The sequence below is a fragment of the Trematomus bernacchii genome, unplaced genomic scaffold (assembly GCF_902827165.1).
Source record: "Trematomus bernacchii unplaced genomic scaffold, fTreBer1.1, whole genome shotgun sequence".
Lineage (NCBI taxonomy): Eukaryota > Metazoa > Chordata > Actinopteri > Perciformes > Nototheniidae > Trematomus > Trematomus bernacchii.
Genome location: NW_022987608.1, coordinates 8531852 through 8546665, shown reverse-complemented (window position 1 = coordinate 8546665; position 14814 = coordinate 8531852). Strand labels below are relative to the sequence as shown.

Here is a 14814-nt window from a genome sequence, read left to right as displayed (position 1 = left end):
TGAGTGCATATCTATAAAACATGTGTGTCTGGGACTGAAGAGGCCCCTGGTTTCCCAGCAGCACATTTCAAACATGAAGAAGTGATACTCAGTTTAGACTACAGTGAGCTGTGACAGGTTAACAATCATTCATTTTAGATTTCAGTTTTCTTCTTTATATGTTACAGATTCAAGTGGGTTTTTTTTATACGACAATGTAAGAATGTTAAACTATTTCTATCTCTTTTATATGAATAACATTGACTTATTAAGCACCAAGCATACTGGCATTATTGGATTACTTTGGAATTCAATTGGCTCGAAAACAGGATATGCTGAATGTGACCTAAACCTCTTATATTCTATATCGTATATCTTGCCTGCTTTTGTCTTCCTATGTGTTTAAACCTTACATTTACTTCTGTACAAAGAGTTCTCATTAAACTTTGAGGCTTTCAACACAGAACTTCTGCTCTTATCTTTCAAAGAGAAAGCACATGAATTCTCGTGACTTTGAGCCTCCTACTTTATTGTTGGAAAGTCGTCTCTTAATCATACCACTTTGATTTAAAGTTTGCTTAGGGAATTACAGTATGTGGCTCAGACCATCATAACATCGACAGTAAAAGTCCTGCAGCCCATGCATTGTTTCTTATCGTGGCTCAGTTCAGAACAACGTTTTTTGAATATTTCATTCATTCATTTTCATTCAAATAAATTATTCATTATTAAGTGTTAATTGACGTATAAACTATATATATATTTTTTTTATTGCATATAAATAAACTGAGCAGTAGTTCACAATCTTAATTTGCTTAAATTGATTGCTGTCACGGAACAACTGGATTTTGAATGACAGTCTGTAACTCTTTTAGTGGAAAATGTTTAATATTTATATAATATTTAATGTGAACATGCCTCTTGCTTGTATCTTAAACCCTACACCACCATCTAGTGTACACTGGTAGTAATGACTAATCTTGGAAAAAATGATGTCAGTGTAGCAGATAGAGCTGTTAGTTTTTACAGCAACACAGTGATTACAATTATTTTTGCAGAGAAATTCTTATTGGGCAACACAGCAGGATATTTTAGGCTTCCCCTATAAATAACATCTGATGAAACATCTAATGGAAAAGCCATAAGACTTTAGAATCAACTGCAATATGACATATAGATAAATATTCCTTTATTGGCTAAACCCTAACTCCATAGGCGTTTCACAAAGATTCAGTCAAGATTCTATTTCCTTTACACACCAAACTAAAATAGTTATGGAAAATATATGATGCGAAGTTAATGCTTATTATTTTTTCCCATCATAGTGTCATGGTGTGTTAATGCCGGTTATCTGTGTTCAGTTGCAGATAGTAAATATATATCCCTCACCTCTTGCCAATTAGCACCGGGTTTTCTGTTGTCATACAAAATAATGGATATCATTGTTCAGCAGTTTTTTTTATGATTTTAACATTTTGTTTACTCTATTAACTGTCCTTATGTGTCCAATGTTGTATATTTGTGGTCTTATAGGGTCACATGTTTAAGCAGCAGTGACTCGGGTATAACTCATGACACTGGTATGCGCTTATCTTTAATATTATTTACAGTTGTGGTTCAGTCGTTTTACCAGCAGGTAGCATGAGAGCTACACAGGAAGTTAACTGAGTTAATACTGTGTGCTCTTTATCTTAATAAGTGTCCCCCCTTATATCAAATTAAAAAAATGTGATATGGGTCCCCCCTACTTTATTGATCCGAGTCCCCGCTTAAGTTCAGAACTAACTAATTTGATAAGGGTCCCCCACTCAATGCATACTATAGATATCAGGGTGATGTTAGTGGGCCATGCATCCTGAGAGTTAAGAGGATATACCGTCATATTAAGTTCAGCATTACACCGGCTTTCACACGGGGCTCAGAGGGACCTTAGGTCACCTCTCAGGATTGGAAGGAGGTTTTTAATTTGTTTTGGTTTGCTTTAAGTGTCCACATTTGCTCAAACTAAATAGCAGTAATTAAGTTTAAATCACTCTGGTAAAATTGCGTGACAGACAGCGTTTCTGAAACTGATCCTGGCTAAGACCATTTCAGCTGACCCGCAGAGAGGATAGGGGTCAGGGGGTGAAAAGTGCACGTGATATGACGCTGGAGGTTGTGTTCGGTGTTAGACATGAAAAATATAAGGCCACCTTCTCAAGGTCCACAAACAAAAAGCGTTGGTTCTGATACTTTCATGATACTTTTCTAAGACATTTAATAATAATTGATAATTTTGACAAACTATGTTGTTTATTCTGTTATTTTTAAATTACTATCGTTTGACCTTGTTGAGGACCTTTTCCTCATACAAAAATATATTTTCCTATCTGACATTTTGTCTGTTATTTCGCACAAACATTATGTCGTCTTTTCAGATATTTATACTTAATGCAATGCATTTTTACATTTACTTTGGCATGCTATGCTGTGACTTTTGATTGATATTTTCAACAGACTATACTACGTTGTTTTTTGTTATATTTTCGAAATACTATACTTCGTCGTTTATTTGCATATTTTCAACATTATACATTATGTCGTTTTTTTTGCAAATACCATGTTGTTTTTTCTCACATTTGTTCAAAATATTACACTGTCGTTTTTTCTCGTATTTTCGACATACTATACTATTTCATTTTTCTCATATTTCGACATGCTATACTATGTCCTTTTTTATGATATTTTCTACATACTATATATACAGTATGTCGTTTTTCTCCTGTTTTCGACAAACATGTCGTTATTTATATATGTCGTCAAATATATACATTGTTGAAAATGTGCTTGGCTAATGAGGTTAGAGCGTTTGCCTCGGAGATAATGTGTAATAAGCCATAAATAGTTCAGTTGATTTAAACTGTGATGAGACTACGTGAGCCTCCACACACCAGTTTGTGGATTACTCATGTTGAGGGCAAACAAATAGGAGGGAAAGGAGGGGGGAAATTATGAAAGGGGTGAAGAACAGGAAGCTCACTGGTCGAACTTCATTTTAGATCCTATCCTTTCAATTTTTATGAATTCGACCCATCTTTTTTTCCTCATCACTTATTTTTGTTCTCCTCTTTTGCTTTCCTCTTGTCCCTCCCTTGCTCTTCTTGCCTTGCCAACCAATTCTGAATTGTCCTTGTGTTTTCCCCACTGTCCTTTTTCTGGTCCACTTATTTGCTTTCATAGTTTCCAGTCTGTGTCCCCTCTCTTCTCCTCTCCTCTCTCTCATAATGTTGGCGTGTCTGCAGCCCGCGACTATCCTATTAGTCCACCATCTCTAACCCAATTACTTGCAGAGGAATTAGGAAGAGTCAGGACAGCGATATAACAGGAAGTAAGCTGCTGTTGTCCAACTACACCAAAAGCACTTCTTGGCATCCTCCCTTTGGAGATTTAGATCTTTTGCAATCAATCCACTAATCTAGGGTATATTTGGGCCCCAAGGAAATTATGGTAATGTATCCTCTGCCAACGCAGTTGGCTCCTAAATCTGTCCTCTGCAGTCCTCATCACAAACAGGGTTAAGACTTGGTTATCAACACAGGTCAGTAAACAAACACACACGGACACAGTTACATTACAATGCTTTTATCCGGAAGACTCCCAAAGCACTTAACAACGTTGGCCGTGCCTATTGGAGCCATTTGGGGTTCAGTATCTTGCCTAAGGACACTTCAACATGTTAAGGGACTGGGGATCGAACCACTGACATTCTGAATTATATGGCCATCTATGCCCTGAGCCAAGTTAAAGGTCCCCTATTATGCTGTTTTTCATCAATATATTATAGGTCTCAGATATATACAAAACATGTCTCTGAAGTGTTTGGCTCGAAATACCAAACAGATCGTGCATTGCAGCATCCCATAATTCCCCTCTGTTTCAGCCCTGTTTCAAAAGTGCTGATTCTCTGTCTTTTACTTTAGATCAGGGATGCCCAACCTTTTTTGAACCAAGAGCTACTTTTAAAGTTGCCAGTCTGCCGAGATCTACCAGTCCAAATAGAGAGCGGGGGGGGGGGGGGGCTGGGGTGCTAACGAACTGTCAACTGGGGGGGAGCTTCGCTGCGGGGTAACGGCGGACCTCTGTCGGTGCAACTTCAATGATGCCTTTTAAAAACATAAAAGATTAAGGAAGGTGACGGCCTTCAGCGAATCAAGCCGGCCCTTGACGACCGGCTGTTCAGATTCTACAGATGGCCAGTCCGCGGAGAGTGGAAAATACATACCGGAAGTAAAAAAAGACGTGCAACGGGACGGTGACAAAACTTAAAATATTAAGTCGATCACGATCGACTGGTTGGGCACGCCTGCTTTAGATGAAAATAAGGAGCCACTCCCCACGCCCATCTGCGAGATATTTGGTAAAAAAAAAGAACACAATGGTGCTCTAGGAGGAGATTCAGGTGATAAGGTGGGCGTGTGTTACCTTGGTAGGTGATTGGCTAATGGTTACACAAGCCAAAAAATCGTTATGACATCATAAAGTGGCCAAAATCTGATTTTCCGACAGGTTTTTATATAAATGGATCAGGACAAAAAGTGAGCGAATCTTTTTTCCTGAAACTTTCAGAATCTCTTTACACAGAGGGGACACGTGTTTATGTATAAAAGACATGAAAAAGTGGATTTTGCACAATAGGTCCCCTTTAAACCAAGTAATAAAAAGAAGATGTCTATGGATTTGATAATATACCAATGCAATACTACATTTAGAGAAACAATTGTGACAAAACTATGCAAGGTATCCTGTTAAAGGGCTTTCATTTCAGTGCCAGTATATTCAGGTATAACCCATGATCTATTTAATCTGCTCTATTCAAGGCCAGCTGAGTCATTATCCTCTCCATTCAACACCCAAACTCCTCATCAATGGCCTCTGCACAAAGGGAGTCCCGCACATCAATAATGGAGGTAAAGCATTCTTTACAAACAGAAGGTATGTGCACAAGGTCAACATGTGTATGAGGCAGTACCAAATTGCTTCATACTTGAAAAGTACAGTAGTCAGATTTCACAGTTTAGGGACTGCACAACCAGGCATGGTGGGGTTAGGATTTCCCCTTTATTTGCATATATTTTTTAAATACCAACAATCCCTCCACCCTGAATGTTTTGTTAATTTTCTGATTATATCAATGTTTTTAAAGACTTGACTCATTATTGGATTAACCTGTTTTGGCCCGTTTGCAAGCTAAGAGCGGCAAGCAAGGCCTCGCAAATACCTCTGTCAATGTTTCCAAGAGAGTGTGAGGCTGTAAGCTACTGCACGTCCACCAGGGTCTTTACAGTAAGGCGTGATGTTGCAGTCACTGCAGGGAAACCACTGCTGAGTCATAAGTAGCAACAAAAATAGAGACATGACTCAGAGTGTGACTCGCTCCGTGACACAGAAATGTGTCCAGGTGGAAGTGGGGCGCTCCTTCCAACATTCCAACGTTCTGCATATTTAATTCACAGTAGGACACTTGTAAAACACAACAACATGCAAAGATAGAATTCAAAGTAGGTGTGAGAGTTTCAGTGACGTGAGGAGAGATGAGGATAGGCTCACGTACACGAGAGTGTGTGTGAGAGAGAGAGAGAGTGTACCTGACAGCAGTCACATAACCATCTGACCACACAATGAGCCAATACACTCAGATAGGAAATACCATTCTGCTGGTGTGTGTGTGTGTGTGTGTGTGTGTGTGTGTGTGTGTGAGAAAGAGAAAAGGAGAGAGACATGGGTGAAGAGAAAATGGCATGGCACTTTATACAGCATCTATAATAATAGTAATATTAATAATACATAGTGGTTCCACATTGCAATGACAACAAATAATACATTGAATCCACTGCTCTAAAAATAGGGACAGATAAAAGACAAATTAACTGACAAACAAATTAAAGTAGATTTTTTGACAACTTTAGCTAGTTAGCATCAAGATTAGCCCAGATCTATCCTGAAGGTTACATCATGTACTTTATAATATTAAAAATATCAGGAAACAATAAAAGTCCCGGATCATTTTCATATGCAAAGTGGGGAGAATGAAGAATACAGACAATATTCCTGACACAGCCTGAAACTGTTTGCATAGTTTGATCCAATAACTCTTGCACTCTTTGACTTCTCACCCTGAAAGGACTGAGAACACACACACACACACACGGATGAACACGCGCACACAAAAAGACACACACCTTTAGCACACAATATCCCAGGAGGAAATTGAGAAATTCTACTTAAGTAGAAGAACCAACACCATATAAGTAAAGCTAAGTAAAGGTTCTGCATTCAAGTTATATTAAGTAAGTAAAAGTACTTACTATGGAGCCAAAGGGGCCCAGATGTTACATTATAATATTACGATAATATAATATTAATAGATCTATTTTATGGTTGTGGCTGGCTTCAAAATAGTGCTTGTTGTGTAGTTTAACTTACTATATAACAGTGCTTTGTATTTTATGTCAATTTGTTTTTAAAATGCCCCCAAGATTATTAAATCATTAGAAAAAGGCAGTATAGGTACAATTACATTAGAAGCATCAAATAAAGTACAAGTACATCAAAATAATTATATCTTTAGCAGTTATTTTATTGGCCCAGCAGATACAAAAGGACTGTACAACATACTGTCCTCTCAGATTGAAACGGGGTACTACCTCTCCCTCCAAGTATCCAAAACTACAACAAATAAATAAAGAATATAATAAAACAGTTTTTACAAAAGACAAGTATTTTGTGCCAACATGTTAACAAAGGTTTCAGCAGAGAGAGGTACAAAAATACTTCTTCATACATTTTCATTTTAAGACTCCAGAAAGTCTCTCCCATGCATCTCTTCATTTATACTGTATGAACACTTACATATTATTAACAGCACGCTTCGTTAGAACAAAAATATAAGTTACATTTGTGCCGAGCAGACATTGTAAAAAGAAAAAGACAAATTAAGAACTCTGTTAAATTATCAACATGCATTGTAGCGTTAAACATGATGAAAAATAAATATTAAATAAATATTAAAGTGATATGTGGAGTCTCTATTCCATAGAAATGGCAAGGGGAGTGGCGTAAGGCTTGGAAGAAACAAGCGCTACAGGCACTACGGCAGACATCACCTCCATGACATGAAAAATGCAAAAGTACAAATGTATCCCCAATGTGCAAAATAATCGCTTATTTTATAATGTAAGCATACAATTAAATCATCTTCTTTTGAACACAAATTAGACAAATATGCATTTAAAATGCAAAGAAGAGAAAAATGTAAATTGACAGTGCAACCAGAGGTAAAAAAAAAGAATTGGCTGAAGGATTTCTGTAGTTGTGACTGTCTTAGGTCTCTCAATTATAAACAAGTAGAAAATAGTTGATATGGAGCCATCTGAGCTATCCATTCAAAATAATTATATGCGTGACGTTCTTCAGTCTCAAAGAGATATAAAATAGGAGAACTTAAGACTGTTTCTTTACATGAGATATGAACAATAACCATCATTTCTTAACAATAACATGTAGCCTACAGTTACTTGTGTCTCTTCACAACTGAACTCGTGCTTGTAGTTTCATGTCCGACCTTCAGTGAACCTCACGTCAGTGCAGGGCCGATGTCTTTTTCCTCAGGTTCTGTAATGAAAACACATTCAGCAATAGAGTGAATATTTCTGTGAGGCAACTGTTGAAAATGCAACACATTAACACAAACACATCCGGCAATAATGTGAACACTGCTGTGTAGCAACCTTTAAAATACGCAACACCTTAGCCTTGGCTGCCAGAAGTTCAACCACAATACAAACACAGGCTTTACTGATACTTCCTCATGTTGAGTAATCCCTCATTTGGAGTGTACAGTAAATCCTCATGCAGTGTAATCCCAAAAGTAGGACATGAAAACAACCACTGAGTTAATGATTGTGTAAACAGGTGGCTGGTTGTGTGTGTGTGTGTATGGGTGCTAATTCCGCCTTTCCGCTGCGTCAGAAAAACTTTCACAGACACATTAAAACACATCTCTCTGTCTTTTCTAGACTTTTGAAATTGTCCATCTATAAACAAACCAATAACACTTAAGTTTGTTTCTGAGAAAATATTCTATTCTAAGTAACTTTAAGCTTGTGAATATAATTGTTTAGCTTGTTAGCATGCTACCTAGCAAACCAGCAACAATAACAACACAGCTACTGGAAGCTAGCTTTAGCATGCTACGTTTGAGCCTATGCTAAATGAGTCTGATGGTGTTTCTTTGGTCCAATAGCTCTTCATAAAGTGGACATTGTGTCAGAGTCATCTGGTTTATTGTATGTATTTGCGTCTGATGTGACTGCTAGCAGAACTACAGTACGCAGCAATGCAGAGCCTCTACAGTGCGTTTACCTTTGAAAGACTAAGAGTGAAAACACCTTCAGATATTGGAGGACGGTTGGTCTTTAAGCAGGCCAGATATAAAGCAAGCACCTAGACAAGGAGAGGACAGTAAGCATGAGTCAGCGTAAAGAGTGGTGAAAACAGCAGGCAGGAATAACACGTGTTTTCCTGTTTGCTTTTCCCTCACTGAGAAGAAAACACACACACACACACACACTCATTTCCTGTCAGTGTGAAACCTGTCCATCTACGGAAAAATGATGCATCCGTCATAATATATACTCACAAATGAGATTACGGAGTCACATGTCACTATTAAAAGGTAGAGTATGTACATTTATATATGTCTTTAGATGCTTTTAGATTTTATGTCCAAAAAAGCAAAAGCTGCTGTTAAATTGAGTGCGGGAAAAGTAAGTAAAAAAAGAAGCAGCAGTAACAGGAAGAGAGTGTCAGGATTGGATGAAAAGAAAACAGAGAATACTTACAGGCAAACTCTGCCCAGCCAGTGCTGTGAGGAAAAGAGGAGAGAGAGAAGAAGAAATAGTAGCGGAGCAGAGGAGGAAGAGACATAGATAAGTCAGTGGACAAACTTGCCGTCTCTACACAAGCCCAATAACTAAAGAAGCCAGATTTAACAGAAAAAGGCTTGTGTGTCTGAGTGTGTCCGAGTGTGTTTATGAGAGCCCTACCTGTCCAGACAGGCTGATGGGGGTGTGTGAGGGGCTGCAGAGAGACGGCGAGGACACAGATGGAGGCAGCTCGGAGAAGTCGGCCTCGTCCAGATCGTCGATGCGGGGTTTCTTGATGTTGGACTCGGGGCTGGTCAGAGGAGTCACGCTGTTCCTCCTGATCAACGTCCCGGGACCCCTCTTCACATCCTGCAGGTGAGCATGTGGAAATGTTAATTTGAGGATGAGCTCAACATGTATCCGCTTCTTTACAGCACGTCTCCCACATTCAGTAGTGAGTTTATCTGACGTTACCTCCGGCCTGTCTCGGTGGGTGTTCACCGCCTCCACATTCAACGAGATGGACTCCACTTTGCAGCCGTAGGCGACCGGGGTGAGCTTCAGCACCATGTGCAGGGGACACTTCAGATACGGCATCTCCTCTGGAAAAACACATATGAACAGCATTAGCATCTTAAAGGTCCCCTATTATACAGTTTTTCATCAATGTATTATAAGTCTCAGATATATACAAACATGTCTCTGAAGTGTTTGGCTCGAAATACCAAACAGATCATGCATTGCAGCATCCCATAAACCCCTCTGTTTCAGCCCTGTTTCAAAAGTGCTGATTCTGTGTCTGTTACTTTAGATGAAAATAAGGAGCCACTCCCCACGCCCCTCTGAGAGATATTTGGTTAAAAAGAACACAATGGTGCTCTAGGAGGAGATTCAGGTGATAAGGTGGGTTACCTTGGATGGTTATTGGCTAATGGTTACACAAGCCAAAAAATCGTAATGACATCATAGAGTGGCCAAAATCTCATCAGCTCATTTTCAGACAGGTTTTTATAGAAATGGATCAGGACAAAAATCGAGGTAATCTTTTTTCCTGAAACTTTCAGAATCTCTTTACACAGAGGGGACACATGTTTATGTATGAAAGACATGAAAAATTGATTTTGCGTAACAGGCGACCTTTAAATCATTAACATTATGATACAGCAACAGAAGGTTTCTGGGACTTTGGAGTACCCACCTGCACTCTTATCCAGGAAGTAGGCCAGCAGGCAGCGCATGACGGCCTGGTGGCAGATGACCAGAACGTTCTCCTGTCTCTCCAGGTCCATGATGACCGGCTCCACCCGCTGCACCAGGTCCTGGTAGGACTGTGATCAGGATACGGAGGGTTGGCATCTTTATTATTGTTCGTATATCAAATACCTCTGAAGTAGGGTTGCATTCTTATGTCTAAAATTATAATCTGGGTTATTTTGCTATATGTCAGCCAATGACCTAAATGCAAATCACTGCTATTACGTGTGTGCATACCTCTCCGGCAGGGTAGCGATAGTAGTATTTATCTTCATCTCTCAAAGCAAACTCTTCCGGGAATTTCTCCTTCATCTCGTTATACGTCATCTCCTCACACATTCCCTGAAATGACGGATAATATATCAGTTTGGCCGCAAGTAAAATACTGGGAATTTGGTGTGTGAGTGCGATGCTTACGGCGTCTATCTCATTCAGAGCCTTCCACTGTTCGTACGGGACACCCAGGCGCTCTGCCGTCTGGATGCTGCAGCACAGCTGGCTGCTCCAGACCTTCAGGTCCTGCAGCTGCTGCTCCTCCACAAAGCCAGCCAGGGCAGCTGAGAACTGAAGCAGAGCATATTTAGCACCTGAAACCGGCATTTCGTTTTACAATTTACAATCTACTTCAAGGGTTCCTACCTGTTTGCCCCGCGGCGACAGGCCCGAGTCCCCGCCCAGACGCCCCTCCAGGTTGTGGGTGCTCTCTCCGTGCCGACACAGGTAGATGCTGCGGGGCTGGACGTGGATGTTCATCATGTAGTAGATGATCTTACTCTGGATGTGATTCTGGATCCGGTTGACTAAGAAGCGCCGACCCACGTCTATCACCTTGATGAAGGAGAGGTCCCTGGAGGAAGAAGAGGATGGAGGGAGTGTTTCATTAACCTCCATGGAGGATACAAGGACCATTTATTGACAGTGTTAAACACAGGGTCTCCTACATAAGAAAAACAAAAACACTTTTAACGTTTCCAGTCGGGAAGCTTTCTAAGGCTCCACTGTAAAGCTTAATAACAGGAACATGGCCGTGGGGGTTTCCCTTGTTACATTTGCTTAAGAAATACTGCCTTTTTTTAGCTTTTTCAACCAGGATGGAGATATGGGATGTCCATGTCGGCTTCTCTGTGATGCTGATTCGCAGAAAAGTGTGCACCTGCTATACAACAGCTTCACTGATGTAGACAGGTGTGTGTGTGTGTGTATTTCCACCTTTTCCTACATTCAACCATCACTTCCTTGGCGTTGTTAAAGTTGAGCCTTAAGATGTTCTATGAGCACCAATATTGTTGATGTCCTCTCTATATAAATACACAAAACGGCATTTAGATATTGATAGTGATCATTTACCTGTCATGTTGATCAGGGTCCAGGGGTTGGTAGCTGGTTTTGTAGCATTCAATCCTCCTCTGGAAATCCAACATGGCGTCAGTCTTGTTGCAGTCCCGGTAATCTGGACAGGACACCTTCACTTCCTGAACAGGGAGGAAGTCAGTCAGACAGAGATGCAGTAACCACACCTTATGCCAGAGAGTTTGCATAGTATGCCATGGGACCAGGATGCACTGGAGCTTTGACTCACCATGATGTTTGACGCAATAACGCTGGGATCGTCACACACGGACTCGATAAAAAAGATCTGGGCAGAAAAAGCAAAAGCAGTTAAACTCGCTGCATTGAAATTGAGGAAATGCTGTGAATCCTCAGGTAGCATCACGGACCTTGAAGCCGTTCTCACTTCCAAACTGGAGGATCATCTCTCTCCTGTCTCTGGTCGTGTTTGTGGCGTCAAAGACCTGAAAGGACACAAAGCGGGTTAAACCGAGTCCAGGTTAGGAGAACATTTTAGAAAAGCATGCAATGAATGATGGGAAACTCACCGCTATTTGGCCTCCCTCGTCCTTCAAATAGGAGTGGACATCCCTTAAGGCTGCTAAGGCACATTGCTGTCGGATTTTAACAGCACACTCGTTATCGGGCTTGAAGAAATCATAGGAGCTGTAGTTCTTCACTGCTTCCCTGCGGTACTCTCCCACATTGAAGACTACAACACACACACACACAGGAGAAATAATGAACACGATGTCCAGGAGGTGGAAACATGATTAATGCTGAAGTGGGTGTGTGTGAGAGAGAGTGTGTGTACCTGACAGCAGTCACATAACCATCTGACCACAGAATGAGCCAACACGATCTGTGTGTGTGTAGGTGTGTAGGTGTGTAGGTGTGTAGGTGTGTAGGTGTGTAGGTGTGTAGGTGTGTAGGTGTGTGTGTGTACCTTTGGTGGGAAGGCCGATCCAGTTGAGGTAGCGGGTGAGTTTTTTGGACATGTATGTCTTTCCTCGAGCCGGAAGACCCACCATCACGATGACGGTGGGGGGGTTGGCGAAGTGGGGGGCACCGGCCGCTGCAGAGAAGAATGGGAGGAGGGGGAGGTTGTTATGGTTGTTATGACAACAATGCCTGTTTTCCCGTGATTTTATAATTGGACCTTGTATTTTTGCTTTATTTCTCTCCACCCTGCAGGCTACCTGAATGTATTTATTGAAATCTTTATTTCTGTGACACGCCCAGCAGCATGTGGCTGTCAATCTCATTTATACTTGCGGACCTTGTTTCCATACAAACGAGCCATGCTGCCTAACAGATGATCGGGTTCATCATCCTCTCTGCACAGCACCACCTATGTGCTCATTTGTAACTCAAATCATAAGAGTCTGCCTCAGTTTAGCAGGGAAAAGTGACCAAAGACGAGCAGAGCGCTTTCAAATTGCTTTAGTTCCTAGTTTTAACTATTTAAACTAGAGCAATGGAAGCTGAAACATTTGCAAGCACTCGGGAAGCTTTCTGTTTCTTTTGCAGAAACTTGACTCTTGTGTCGCAGGCACAAGAGAGTAAGAAACATCCTTCACTCAGAGTTCCCCGAGCTCACCCCTAGGCAGGGTCTCACTCGCTGGCCGCTGACCAATAGAAAACCAAGCATCACACAGACGTGGTAACCATGGTGACCGCAGCTATGTCATTCTCCAGCAAAAGGGATGTGACGTGCGGCGCGTGGCGATGATGAAGATCAATGGAAGTGAAAAAATGTGAAGTACAGGTGTACGACAGGTGCACAACTGTATAGCCTACTCTAACAGAGATGACACACACACGACATATATATGACGACATTTGTCATAATAATGTAGTGATAATTTAGGTTAGAAAACAGCATATGGCGCTGTAGTATAGGCTACTATGGGGCTTTACCTCTTCGGTTGGCCGGTGGGTCATCCTTGGACCGCTCCCAGGTCTTCTGGATCCGGTCCTGGGTCAGCTCTCCGGGCATTCCTCACAGTACACGGGCACCGAGCCGCTCAGTTTCGGGGAGAAGACACAAAAGAGCCTTGTAGGTTCAGGCTAAATGAGGCGTGCTGTTCCTGAGCTGAACGGGGAAATCTGCAGGCTGCGGCTCACATCCTCTATTTAACCCCGCCCCGCCGGCCGGCAGCAACGTGACAGCGGTGACGACACGAACCCACTCACGCGCCCATACGCACGTTCAGCATAGCGCCTCTGTGTGTGGTAACCATAGACTTGATATAACAGATAGTATCTGAGTATGCACGCAGAGGTGGAAAAAGTACTCAGATCTTGTACTTAAGTAAAAGTACCAGAGTGCAGGAATACTCTGTTACAAGTCCTGCATTTAAAAGTACAAAAGTTGAATTAAATTAAAGTACCAAAAGTAAAGGTACTCATTATGCACATTTCTAAATTGTAAATGTCTCTTTTAAGTAATTATTTAAATATTTTTGAATTAATTTGTTTAATGTCTTCCCGTAAAATGATACATCCTCCACTTTCTACAAAAATGCATCTTAAGAGATCCTATTTACATCATAATCGTACTATTGTTTCATATCATTTTATGTCTTCATTTGCAAGATGCAAATCCAGATTGGGATAAGCTATGTTTAAATTATTTATTCACACTGATATGTTAAGATTCAGGAAACCATTTAGGCATGAGTCATCATTTTGACACTGAATCATCCCCCATTCATAGAATATGAGTCATTTCACTACAACATAACACAATCATTCTCCTCCTGTGTTTTGGTCAATAGTCATAACAGTTGACCTTGACCAGTGAATATGCATCCGTTTCAGCACTGGTATAAAAGATAATGGCAGCTTATTTTTAGGCCCTGTATTTTTCCGCATAGATTAAGATTGACAGGAAAAAGGACAGGCTGTGGGACCGTGACCCTGTTCACTTAACTAAGATACTAAGTACTAGTCCTTTATGCTTTGGTACTTTTACTTTTGTGATGACATGTTTTTTTCTGTCACTTTCTTTTCTTAAGTTGAACTTGTTTTAAACACATTTACTTGGTTTAGTAAGAAACATCCTCAATGTGTAAAATTCAAGAAAGATATAGGCTGCATCTTTCAAAATACTTCAGAGAATTCCCTGTTTTCATGTCAAGATATCCAGATCAGCCTTTACACTCACCTTGTCTCAAATCACACACACAGCATACCCTGACCTCGACCTTTGACCCTTGCAGCATAAAGTAAAACTCTCCTTTCAGTTTTCTCTCCCTGATCTGAATAAACCTGCTCCGGTGGGATCCCTGCTGACGCATTTCACAGGCAGCTTCAGGCCCATTTAGGCGCACTTATATAATTTCTG

The 14814-nt window shown here is 40.8% G+C and overlaps 1 protein-coding gene across 4 annotated transcripts; it reads right to left on the bottom strand.

Moving 5' to 3' along the window:
• Positions 1–6571: 6571 nt before the first annotated feature.
• On the bottom strand, positions 6572–13557 carry pfkfb3 (6-phosphofructo-2-kinase/fructose-2,6-biphosphatase 3). 4 transcript variants are annotated; one of them, XR_004555974.1, is made up of 15 exons: positions 13386–13557; positions 12412–12540; positions 12014–12177; positions 11855–11929; positions 11716–11772; positions 11484–11608; positions 10776–10983; positions 10554–10700; positions 10374–10478; positions 10081–10210; positions 9357–9484; positions 9063–9251; positions 8859–8881; positions 8380–8460; positions 6572–7629 (listed from the first exon to the last, which is right to left on the bottom strand). XR_004555974.1 is itself a non-coding variant. In XM_034131610.1 (14 exons), the coding sequence occupies exons 1-14, from the start codon at positions 13462–13464 to the stop codon at positions 7623–7625; spliced, it is 1566 nt and encodes a 521-aa protein (XP_033987501.1). In that variant the 5' UTR covers positions 13465–13557; the 3' UTR covers positions 6572–7622. The 4 variants fall into 4 exon arrangements, 3 of the variants coding, with proteins under 3 accessions (XP_033987501.1, XP_033987499.1, XP_033987500.1); XM_034131610.1 differs by lacking the exon at positions 8380–8460; XM_034131608.1 differs by lacking the exon at positions 8859–8881.
• Between the last annotated feature and the right edge of the window lie 1257 nt (positions 13558–14814).

Coding starts and splice junctions, on each gene's coding strand:
- pfkfb3 (XM_034131608.1), bottom strand. CDS start 13,464: ATGCCCGGAGAGCTGACCCAGGACCGGATCCAGAAGACCTGGGAGCGG. Junction 10,701..10,775: donor TGTCGCCGCGGGGCAAACAG/GTAGGAACCCTT, acceptor GCTCTGCTTCAG/TTCTCAGCTGCCCTGGCTGG. Junction 10,211..10,373: donor ATCGCTACCCTGCCGGAGAG/GTATGCACACAC, acceptor TCCTGATCACAG/TCCTACCAGGACCTGGTGCA.